The sequence below is a fragment of the Hoplias malabaricus genome, chromosome 6 (genome assembly GCF_029633855.1).
Source record: "Hoplias malabaricus isolate fHopMal1 chromosome 6, fHopMal1.hap1, whole genome shotgun sequence".
NCBI classification, from domain to species: Eukaryota; Metazoa; Chordata; class Actinopteri; order Characiformes; family Erythrinidae; genus Hoplias; species Hoplias malabaricus.
In genome coordinates this window covers 11,210,022-11,223,017 of record NC_089805.1, presented here as the reverse complement: position 1 = coordinate 11,223,017, position 12,996 = coordinate 11,210,022, and the positions used below count along the sequence as shown (strand labels likewise).

At 44.4% G+C, this 12,996-nt stretch overlaps 1 protein-coding gene across 1 annotated transcript in view; it reads right to left on the bottom strand.

The window, feature by feature from the left end:
• Nucleotides 1–12,996, bottom strand: part of atp9b (ATPase phospholipid transporting 9B) — a 52,891-nt gene that overhangs the window by 23,620 nt on the left and 16,275 nt on the right. Inside the window, exons 9-11 of the mRNA XM_066674506.1 lie at nucleotides 12,166–12,246; nucleotides 6,609–6,684; nucleotides 4,036–4,112 (exon numbers count right to left, since the gene is read on the bottom strand). Of these exons, the coding sequence (XP_066530603.1) occupies nucleotides 4,036–4,112; nucleotides 6,609–6,684; nucleotides 12,166–12,246 (234 nt within the window). The remainder of the gene's footprint in view (nucleotides 1–4,035; nucleotides 4,113–6,608; nucleotides 6,685–12,165; nucleotides 12,247–12,996) is intronic.

Genomic DNA, 12,996 nt, shown 5'->3' with positions numbered 1-12,996 from the left:
GCATATTTTACCCCATTCATCCCAGGCCCATTTAAACTGAAAGGGACGGCTCAACCTGCCCCTCGCTACCCTGCGTTCCGTGTGTGTGTGTGTGTCTGTGTGAAATCTGACAAGGCATGAATATTCATGGGACGAAATCCATCAACTATATTGAGCCCTGAGTCTTGAGTGTGCTTCAACAATATGGCATTGTGCTGGAGAACAAGTCCACAGTGTAGACCTGCGACGGGATAATGATACCGTACACAGCGGCTTAAGCACTGGACGCTCTCAGAGAAGTCAGTCTATTGTGGGCTACGTTTTACCAAAAGCATAAGCAAAGCCACACTCAATGGAGATTGATAAACAGCGGCAGCGCACCTCATCATCAGCGCCATTGTGATTGGTTTGTTTACTACCACTCCAGGACCCTGAAGTGCGGTCCGTCTTCTTTGTGTTTTATTTAATTATAAACTGCACATGAGTGTTTATTGGTGATCATTTAGATTCTGATACGAATATAATTCTTGAGAAAAATTACAGCCAGGTATTTCGCTCTTTTATAACCGTTCTTTTCCTCTTAAGCACAAAACAGCAAAGTCCTCATAAAACTGGAAAACACGACTGTCAGTAAAAAAATGACTAAGCTGCTTCACTGTGTCTCGAAGGATGCGTGAACCTCTCCAAAGTTGTGAGTGTGTGAGTGACTGGGTGAGTGTGTGAAACCATTCACAGGTGTGTGTGTGTGAGTGACTGGGTGAGTGTGTGAAACCATCCACAGGTGTGAGTGTGTGAGTGACTGGGTGAGTGTGTGAACCCATCCACAGGTGTGAGTGTGTGAGTGACTGGGTGAGTGTGTGAACCCATCCACAGGTGTGAGTGTGTGAGTGACTGGATGAGTGTGTGAAACCATCCACAGGTGTGAGTGTGTGAGTGACTGGGTGAGTGTGTGAAATTGTCCACAGGTGTGAGTGTGTGAGTGACTGGATGAGTGTGTGAAACTGTCCACAGGTGCGAGTTTGTGAGTGACTGGGTGAGTGTGTGAAACTGTCCACAGGTGCGAGTGTGTGAGTGACTGGGTGAGTGTGTGAAACTGTCCACAGGTGCGAGTGTGTGAGTGACTGGGTGAGTGTGTGAAACTGTCCACAGGTGCGAGTGTGTGAGTGACTGGGTGAGTGTGTGAAACTGTCCACAGGTGCGAGTGTGTGAGTGACTGGGTGAGTGTGTGAAACTGTCCACAGGTGCGAGTGTGTGAGTGACTGGGTGAGTGTGTGAAACTGTCCACAGGTGCGAGTGTGTGAGTGACTGGGTGAGTGTGTGAAACTGTCCACAGGTGCGAGTGTGTGAGTGACTGGGTGAGTGTGTGAAACTGTCCACAGGTGCGAGTGTGTGAGTGACTGGGTGAGTGTGTGAAACTGTCCACAGGTGCGAGTGTGTGAGTGACTGGGTGAGTGTGTGAAACTGTCCACAGGTGCGAGTGTGTGAGTGACTGGGTGAGTGTGTGAAACTGTCCACAGGTGCGAGTGTGTGAGTGACTGGGTGAGTGTGTGAAACTGTCCACAGGTGCGAGTGTGTGAGTGACTGGGTGAGTGTGTGAAACTGTCCACAGGTGCGAGTGTGTGAGTGACTGGGTGAGTGTGTGAAACTGTCCACAGGTGCGAGTGTGTGAGTGACTGGGTGAGTGTGTGAAACTGTCCACAGGTGCGAGTGTGTGAGTGACTGGATGAGTGTGTGAAACTGTTCACATGAGTGTGTGAGTGACTGGGTGAGTGTGTGAAACTGTTCACATGAGTGTGTGAGTGACTGGGTGAGTGTGTGAAACTGTTCACATGAGTGTGTGAGTGACTGGGTGAGTGTGTGAGTGACTGGGTTAGTGTGTGGGTGACTGGGTGAGTGTGTGAAACTGTTCACATGAGTGTGTGAGTGACTGGGTGAGTGTGTGAGTGACTGGGTGAGTGTGTGGATGACTGGGTGAGTGTGTGGATGACTGGGTGAGTGTGTGGGTGACTGGGTGAGTGTGTGAAACTGTTCACATGAGTGTGTGAATGACTGGGTGAGTGTGTGAGTGACTGGGTGAGTGTGTGGGTGACTGGGTGAGTGTGTGAAACTGTCCACAGGTGTGAATTGCACTCAATGATTCTGTGTAGGTTCTGAACAAACTGCGACTCTGATCAAAATGAAGTGGTTAAAGAAGATGGATGGACGAATGAATGAATGAATCTGTGAAAACTACACAAAAAGAAGCAAAATATTCCTCTGAATGGACCCAAGGCTTCACTAGTCCTGAAAAGGAGAACAACACAAGTTCTCGTGTTCGATTATTCCCTTGTGACAAAGGGACGATCTATTTCAGACATTGTCGTGTCACTCAACCTGACGGCAGAGAGATGTTCTGGGAGAATGGTGTTCTATATTACAGCTGCAACACACACACACACACACACACACACACACACACACACACACTGGAAAGTGATAGCTGCCACAGTGTCAGCAACTCTGTGCGAGAGCTTTGCGAGAGCAGTGTCACAACATATTAGAAGTGGCGAAGGCGTTCTCCGTGACTTTCTCTCTGTCGTATCGACTGTCCTCCCTCCATCTCTCACACTTTATCGGCACTTCTGACATCATCTCCTTCAGATATTGGATTCCTCTCGGCCCGAGAACTTAGACACAGACCAGATACCTTCAGCAAACTCAGCAACTCAGAACAAGCCGCAGTCTCTGTGTCCAAACATCTGCAGCCATCCCTTATACGTGCACACACAGTTTATAGAATCTCCACAGAGGAAAAAGGAGCCTAAGATCACTTTCCTCAATAGCAAGCGTCAACAAAAAGTGTATAACCCCACCCCACAGTATCGGGCCAGGCTGTAAATGCACGTTCTGGAGTGACAGACCTCTATCCAGTGCCACTGAGATGAGTAGGAGTGGTGTTTGTGATCCAGAACCACGGTATCATGAAACATCTCATAGCTGAACACCATCAAATTCTCAATTAAATATTTATGGCTTCTATGTGTCCTAAAAAACAAGTTACACCAGACTAATATCTTTCAAACATATACAATTACTTCATGTTTATCTGAAATCAAATATTTGTACACGTTTAAAATGTTTAAATGGCCAGAAGCTCCAGATACAAAACTCTACTAAACTGTTAATCCACTTTTTACTAATAACTATTACTACTACTACTACTACATCTAATAATATCTTAACTTAGGATGTAAAAATCCTGGGGAATGAAAGGGTTCAACACCCCCCAAAATGAACCAAGCTCTAAGTGTGTAATTTCTGGGATTAGCGCTGTCTCATCCTTCAAGAGAAATCCAGGGGATTACGCTGCGCTAAACATGTTATTCACGTCCAAGGTGAAAACATCTCCCTCCAGATTAATTAACACCCGGAGCTGCCCTTCCGCGCAGACACGTCCAAATCCAAAGACAAAACACCTGTCCACCAAGACGGATCACTAACTCGGGTCCAAAACCACCGGTTTCTCCGGTTACCTTATTTTGTCATGGACCAACTGATGGAGGTTAATTCACAAAAATGTAATAAAGAAAATACGTGGAAGGCCCTGAAGCTCAAGCTCCACTCTTTAGATCTCAACACATCCACAGCACTGTGTCTAACCTTCTACTACGAAAAGGACTGTGGGTCTGAAAGGATGTGAAGCAGGCACAGAAGCCTATGCAGGGAAAACAAAATTGCACTCCGAATAATGAACTGGACTCCCATGAACCCAGACCTCAACATCACTGAATGGGTTTGGGTTTATTTGGAAAATGAGAAGCACAAAGTGCATCCAACTTCTACGACTGAAGTTTGGAGTTGTGAAAAAACATGAAAACAGCAGGAGTTGAAATAAAGGTAAAGTGGGGACAGAGTAAACACTGAACATTTTAAGACAATACACTTAGTCCCTGATGTTTCTTTGTTGTTTTGTTCGTCCTACAGCTGAAAAATGAGAATAAAAGATGAAAGATGAGGAATGAAGGACTGCCTTTGAATTATTTATGAACATTCAAAAACACACACTGAGACGCTCACCTTGTTCTTTGACTGTGACGTGTTAAGAACACTCCTCGTCTCCTTCCCTGTATAAATCACAACTCCGATTACAGTACCTGAGAAAATAGGACAAGAAAAGACACCCGGAGATAAATAAAACACTTTAATTAACTAACAGAAACGTCTGTGCACCACGAGGTATCAGTTGTCTCAGAAGCTAAACCAGAAATAAATGATTTAATATGTCATTCTCCTTTAAACCCACCTTTACAATGCACTTTAATAAAGTCTGATCAATACGGCAGCTGGGTAATTGGCAGATTCATTAAGGTAAACAAATAACAGATGAAACACGATGGATCCGTATCAAACCAAATGAGGAAGGACCTTTTCCAATGCACTTTACGACCCTTTGGAGTCTTTATCCATGCGACAATCCACATACTGAGTTATTTTTTTATATTTAGAGAATCAAATCAAAACAAATGACCGAGTTTCTTTACAGGGACAGCACTTTCACATTCAAACACAGCAGAAAGAGTTTACTAGCGCTGAATCAGGCAGAAATATCTCAGTTTGTTAATGCGAAACATGAGATAAAGTCATTTAAGTCATAATAAAAATAATAATAAAAATACATGGTATTAGCTTAGTGCTTCTCAAGAACCCAAGGATGCTTACAACAATAAACTAAATCAGAACACAAGACATGTGGTGAGCAGCTGCACTGTGGGGTAAAGCAGCAGCAGTAAAAAGCAGGCACTCTCTGTGCTTGTGGAGGGCAGAGCAGCGGCTGTTGGTCTGTTTTAACTTTGCACATCTCAGGGAAAGAAAAAATGAAACAGTAAATGTCCGTCCACGTCAGACTGGAATTAAAAAGACAGCCCTCCGTCAAAAAGTTACAGGGACACAGCTGAGCTACTGTTTATGTTGCTGAAATAAAGCTGAACAGTGAGCAGCCATTTTGTTAGTAGCAATAGCTCTGAAAGTATTAACCCCATTCCTTTTCTCCGCAAACGTTTTGGAAGATCCGTATATAAAGAGTTTTAAGCTCTCAATTGAACCAATCAGATAAATCACGATCTTAATACAAGAGAAATCAGAGGCAGCAAAAGGTACAAAAATGTCGGAATGAACTACAAATCCCACAAAGCACTGCAAATGGTTTTAACCAATCACTAGCCCCCTCTTTCCTAAACAGTGTTTTTTTTTATTTTTTGTAGTTTGCGTTGCATAAAGGGCAGTAGGCTGCCAGTGACATACCAGGCAGTTGAAATCTCCATGGTAACATTGCCATCTCTGATTGGTGGAACTTGCTTAAAGCATTATGGGTAATGTATTTCGTCACAAGGAATGGGCACTGATTCATGGCTTTATCTAGAGCAGATAACACCTCGCTGTCTGCAGCTCATGGGATAAATTATAACGTCTAAAGTTCAAAGTCCCTAATGCCTTTATAAATGGGATTTTTACCTCTGGAACCAGACTGTTCAGCTCTACGCCAAGGGCAGAGACAACAATGATCGGTCACTGAGTTCAGGCTCCAGAAATAACAACCCATAAAATACCAGTGTCATTCAATATCTTCAGTTATCCACATGCTCTAATAATTTTACTGCCATCAGAAAAAGAAATCTGAGGTTAATAAAACTGTGTCAAAAATGTGAAACACTGGAGTCGTGCCTTTCATATGGAGCAGCACTGATGGGGATATCTCCTTCCAGGGATCTGGTGTTGAGTCTACGAGGGAGAGAGGATGATGTCAGGTGTCTAAGGTTGTGGAAAGAAGGGAGGACGGTCTCTGATCAAGGACAGGGCTAAAGGGGGGCGGTGGCGCTGAGAGAAAGCAAAGCTTGTGACGACCACAGATCAATGAAAAGGTGATCACTAACACAAGTAGGACGGTCTTAGGGGAACGGCCTGGCTGCTGCTCGATTAGGATCAGGTTCCAGCTTCGCCACTCTTGTAGACGTCAGGGAAATAGCAGTGGCGAGGCTGATCTGAGACCTGTGCTTTGGGGAGAAGTTGTATCAACAGACACTTCAGCTCCCATTAACAGCTCATCGTATTTCTCCAGCTTTAGGCGGAGTGATCTCCAGTGGAAAATCAAAAACAGTATCAGCTGCACTGTTCTCTGGACAAACACGTAATTGATAAAAGCAACCTCACATGCATTGTAGGGTTGTACAGTGCAGTGTTTATTATAGTCAAGTGCCATTTTAATCCAGATATCAGCTTCAAAACCACTGTCCTGTGAGTTGTAACAGGGAGAATAGAGCTTCTGCCGTTGCTACTGCAGGCTCAGCACTGCAGAAACAGTACTATGTATCTTTTGGTGGAAGGTACCTTGCCCAAACCATGTGCTACAGGGTCATGAAACCCCTCCTGATTTGGGCTGTGGACCAGTGCAACTTTGAGATGATCTTGAGTGGTGCTCAGTCTCACTGTCCTTGTGGCCGAACGCCATCAAATCCTCAAAGAAATGTTCCACATTTTAGTTTTCCTAGACAGAGGTTGGAAAATCCGCATGATCAGCTCTAGCTGGAGGCAGCGTGCCTTCTTCCCCTCTAATACATTGATGTGAAAACAGGAGAAAAACAGGGCATGCTCACCAGACGCCACCACAGTACTCGCCCACAGCGTGTTCTCAATGCTCAGACTTTCATGAATGGGAGGGTCACAGTCCTCCTGCAGGGAAAAAAAGACAAATCAACAAGGTTCCTGGATTAAATAACAGAAGAGTTATTATATTTTTTTCTACTGCAAAAAAAATAGCACTAACCAAAATCAGAGGAAGATGTAAACCAGGAAAAAATAAGACATATATATGTTTCTATCTAAATAAATAGAACACATCTCGTGGAGAACAACATGTTCCTTTGTTAGAAAATGAGAACTTCATAAATTATGGAAAGAAACTGAAATTATAGCCTTCAATTAATCTGTCCACACGACACGCTGTGGTCAGATGAACACAGGAGATCTGTAATTAGCGAGAGTCAGAGGGTTTATAAAATACAGTGAGAATCAAGGCCACACACACACTGAAGCCGTTTGAATATAAAACCAACACACACACACACACTTTGTTTCAGAGCATGTTGGGGATATTACAATAGCTTGCATTCATGTCGTAGAGACTTACACTAACCTTAACAAAAACTATTACCTAAACCCTACCCTAACCGTAATTCTAACTCTGACCTTAAAGCATGTCGTCACCTTTAAATGAAATGATGCATGTTGTTGGGACTGACTTGTGAATGAATCTTAAAAGATTTTGGTTCCCACATCGTGAGTGAAACCTGGTGCACACACACACAGTTTTTTCCACATGGTCTCTATCTGCTCAGCAGATGTAGTAATCCTCCACTGTCAGATAACACTGCTCTCTCGATGCCACAGATCTGTCCAGTTAAATGCTCACTCGCTGTTTTGGGAAATTACAATGAACTAAAAGTCTGGCTTCAGTCAAACTAAAGAAACTAAAGAAAAGACCTTGATGTGGGATAAACTTTTAGATGTGCACCCAAAAAAACAGATACTGGAAATTCAGTCAGAAGAGAGTTTTCACCTCCAAAACAGTAGAAAATATTCTTGCTTTTCACAACATTTATCTTCAACAACTAAACCTTCCAGAAGAAATCAATCCTTAAAATCCTTAGCATTAACAGAAATCAATGTAAAATTTATGCCAAGAACTTTCAGACTATTTCTTGTAAGATTCAAATACAGTGAAGGAGAGTTTGTGTGTGTGCATTATTTACAAAAAATTATTAATTCTTTCATTCATTCATTATCGGCAAGTGCTTATCCAGTTCAGGGAGCCTACCCAGAATCACTGGGCGAGTGATCCAAAGGAGTGATCCTTTGCAAGGCAACATTCACTCACACCTATGGACATTTTTTGTGTCGCCACTCCATCTACCAGCGTGTGTTTTTGAAGCGTGGGAGGAAACTGGAGCACCCGGAGGAAACCCACGCAGACACAGGGAGAACACACCACACTCCTCACAGACAATCACCCGGAGGAAACCCACGCAGACACAGGGAGAACACGCCACCCTCCTCACAGACAGTCACCCAAAGGAAACCTACGCAGACACAGGGAGAACACACCACACTCCTCACAGACAATCACCCGGAGGAAACCCACGCAGACACAGGGAGAACACGCCACCCTCCTCACAGACAGTCACCCAAAGGAAACCTACGCAGACACAGGGAGAAAACACCACACTCCTCACAGACAGTCACCTGGAGAAAACCCATGCAGACACAGGGAGAACACACCACACTCCTCACAGACAGTCACCTGGAGGAAACCCATGCAGACACAGGGAGAACACACCACACTCCTCACAGACAGTCACCCAGAGGAAACCCATGCAGACACAGGGAGAACACACCACACTCCTCACAGACAGTCACCCGGAGGAAACCCACGCAGACACAGGGAGAACACACCACACTCCTCACAGACAGTCACCCGGAGGAAACCCACGCAGACACAGGGAGAACACACCACACTCCTCACAGACAGTCACCCGGAGGAAACCCACGCAGACACAGGGAGAACACACCACACTCCTCACAGACAGTCACCGGAGGAAACCCATCCAGACACAGAGAGAACACACCACACTCCTCACAGACAGTCACCGGAGGAAACCCACGCAGACACAGGGAGAACACACCACACTCCTCACAGACAGTCACCGGAGGAAACCCACCCAGACACAGGGAGAACACACCACACTCCTCACAGACAGTCACCGGAGGAAACCCACGCAGACACAGGGAGAACACACCACACTCCTCACAAACAGTCACCCGGAGGAAACCCACGCAGACACAGAGAGAACACACCACACTCCTCACAGACAGTCACCCGGAGCGGGACTCGAACCCACAACCTCCAGGTCCCAGGAGCTGTGACAGAGACACTACCTGCTGCTCCACTGTGACGCTCTATTCTGAAAAATACATATGTAAATATCGTAGAGTCCTGCATTATTATATTTATTTTGCATTTTAAATAAGGGGCATGAACACAATGTGGGGGAGTACAATGATATACATAAATCACAGTATGAAATCATAATATATTCATGACAAAAAGGTTTAAGACCTAAAAATATGACACAAGATCCCTGAATCAAAATAGGATCAAATGGTGAAGTCCCTGAATATTCCCACCATTGTTTATTATTAAGTCATTCTAGACAGTTATACTGAGGATAGTTAAAGGGCAATGATTTAAATTTACCCATGTGAACACACACACACACACACACACAAACACACACCTCCTAAATGCATGATGAGAAAGCAGTAGGGCTCGATCAGTTTCCAGATCAAATGACTCTGATATTATAACTATGACGACTCAGCAGAACTGCACTGACTATGCTGCTTATGCTCAAAGCCATGGAGAGAAAAATACACCATAAAGGAAGGTTATGGGGATGGATGACTGTTGACATTGATGCTAATGAAAGGACAATGAGGCCTCGTTGTTGTTCTGTCATTGCTTGTTCGCGTCTGTGAAAAATGCCACATCAACATTTTAACGACCTGGATCCACTGAGTAAGGTCAAAGAGTAAAGTTGGTTCAAAACATTCCTCTAAAGCACAACAGAGCACAGAGCGGGAAGGTCGCTGGTGCAATCCCCACGACCCACGTGTCTCAGATGCCCTTGAGCAAGGCACCTAACCCCAAAAATGCTGTGGCGAACTGGGGTGGCGAAGCAAAAAATCTGATCTGTAACAATGTACTCTTAGTGACAGCACGCTTAGATAGATGGTTTTTACCTCAAAAATAATGATATTATTTTTTCTCCTTCTGTGCAGGGGTCTGTTTGGTACGTTTTGTTCAGTAAGCGGCAGTTCTGTATGAATTACAGTGTTTTAAATAAATTCCAGTGGAGTCTGGAAGCAAAGGGAGTTGAGGGAGCGTTAAAATATTCTCATTTAAATAAAGGTGTGTGTTCTCCATCCACAAATTGTTTTGCGAATTTTGAAAATGACCCGGGAAAAGGCCAAAAGTAGAAAAAACACAAATACCACAAATATCAGAAAAAGATTTTTTAGAAATGAGAGTTGGAAAAGTAAAAGTATTTTCGAATGAATGATGATGTTTCAATGTTTCGAGCTGAGAGAGAGAGAGAGAGAGAGAGAGAGAGAGAGAGAGAGAGAGAGAGGGAACACTTGAGAAAGAGAGAGAGAGAGAGCGAGAGAGAGAGAGAAAGGGCGATAGAGAGTGTGACAGAGAGAGCGAGAGCGATTGAGAGAGAGAGGGAGAGAGAGAGAGAGAGAGAGAGAGAGAGAGGGAACACTTGAGAACGAGAGAGAGAGAGAGACAGAGGGAGCGCTTGAGAGAGAGAGAGAGTGAGAGAGAGAAAGGGCGATAGAGAGAGAGAGAGAGAGAGAGAGATAGCAATTGAAAGAGACACAGAGAGAGATAGAGATATAGACAGACAGACAGACAGACAGAGAGAGAGAGAGAGAGAGAGAGAGAGAGAGAGAGAGAGAGAGAGAGAGAGAGAGAATTGTGTACAATAACCATAAAGCACAGTTTAGATTTTTTGATTTCTAGTAGAAGATGACACTGCAGTTCATTACACTGACACCTAGTGGCCTGAAGGTATGTGGGATTCTGTACTAATCTCTACACATTTTAAACATGGCTCCATCTATGTGGGGGACCCTCTCTTTGGATCATAGACTGGTGCAGGGACTACAGATCACTTTGCATCTTCATCTTGTGTGAGATGAGTTTCATAGTAAAATGCCAAAAGAATGAATGAATGAATGTAAAAAAACAATCCCAGAAACAATCGAGGGAATAGTTTCTAAATTTTATAAACAATAAACACTAATGTTTGCTACTCTCTGGTGGTAAAATGACAACAGTTAAAACTGAAATTATTTCTGCTCTGCTGTAATTATTACACAGCTGTCTGTAATAAAAACGCCTACTGGCCGTAGCTCAGTGGAGCTGCCGGAGATATTCAGCTCTAGGTCCGAGCGAATCAGATGCTCGTCCTGCTCCAGGGTCAGTTTTTACACATAACTCTGGTTTTGATGTGGTCATGAAGTCCCTGATCCCAGAGCAGTTCTCTCCCACATGGGCTCAGCCGAGTGAGTCAGCACAGGAAGTGATCTCCATCCTCCACAAGCTGTGTGGCCAAGAGTGAAGACTCTGGACAAAGACCAGCTTTGTGTGGGGCCCCCCTTTCCCCCCTCTGCCCCTCTCCTTCACTGTCTTTCTCTCGTGTGCTCTTTTTCTCAGCACTAATCTGCTGTTAATAGGGAGCTCTGAGCTGCCACTGAGCTGGGAGGAGACAACACAGGTCCCTGATGTCATCTCCATCACAAGAGATGCAAGAAAACAGGAGATTAACGTCCCAGGACCACGAATAAATCAACATATAACCTGCAGTGTTAGTGCATCATTAAAAATCATAATATAGGTTATAAATGATTAATAAACAAGGTCTTTTTTCAAGCATTCACAAACTATGTTCATGAGGGACACAGATATCTATTTTTTATTAATATTGTTTATTAATATTGTGTCAAATATTAATTATCGTGACCAAACTCACATTTAAAGGTGAAATTTGTGTAAATATCTGAATTTGCAGTCCCACCTTAAACCAGAATTGGAACCACTTAATTTCCACCAATCAGACCACCCCTTTGTTTCTACACTCACTGTGCATTCTCTCATCTCCACACAGGAGCACTTTGTGGCTCTACAATTACAGGCTGTTGCTCTGCATACATTCCCTCTGTTCTTCAGCGTTCAGGACCCCCACAGAGCAGGTGTGATGTGGTGGTGGATCATTCTCAGCGCTGCAGTGACACGTGGTGGTGGTGTGTTAGTGTGTGTTGTGCTGGTGCGAGTGGATCAGACACAGCAGTGCTGCTGGAGTTTTTAAACCCCTCAGTGTCTGGACTGAGAACAGTCCACCGACCAAAAACATCCAGCCGAAAGCGTACTGTGTCACTGATGAAGGACTAGAGGACGACCGACACACACTGTGCAGCGACAGATGAGCTACCGTCTCTGACTTTACATCTACAAGGTGGACCAACGATGGAGGAGTGTCTCACAGAGTGGACAGTGAGTGGACACAGGGTTTAAAAACTCCAGTTCCTTACCCTGGTGAAGTTCCCTTCGAAGCTGTGAATGTCCAGCTGAGGTTTCTGAGCGTAGACGTATGCGCTGATGGAAAACAAATCCTGCGGGAGACAAAGAAATACACACAGTGTGAGGACAATTTATAAACAATTTTCTGTGCACATGCTTCTAAAGTGTGTCACAAGTGAAAGGTACAAATAAGAAACATTAAAATGTAAAGGATAAACCGAATGGTCTGAACATGGGTCTTCATCAGGCAATAAAAGGCAAATCTGTGTAACCATTAGGAGAGAATTACAAGGACAATGGCCACTCACACATAACATTCATTCATTCGTATCTCTGATCCTGTTCATGTTTACAGAGGGTCTTTGGATTTGTCTGCACTGTGTACACTGTATTGTTTGCACTCATGTTCTGTAATGATCCAAGGTCCAGGAGGAACACTGTTTTGTTTCTCTTTCTGTTTCTCAATGCAAAGTTCGTCAAGTTCTTGGTGGTACAAACTCGGCGAGTTCAACTCGGGGGAACAAACTCCAGAGGACGCTGTGGACGTTCTGTAATGGGAACGCCAGCGTAGTTGATGAGTCACTGTGTCCGTGGCGCGAAAAATTTATAGCGCTGAGGTTGGTGCGATATGTATTCTGGGATATCTGACTCTTTCAAGTCCCAGTGCATCCTCGATAATACAGGCAGCCGGAGGAAACCCACACAGACACAGGGAGAAAACACCACACTCCTCACAGACAGTCACTCGGAGCGGGAATCGAACCCACAATCAGGTCCCTGGAGCTGTGTGCTGCTAGTTGGCTAGATGTGGACTTTTAAATGGAACTGTACTTGGGCTGAGA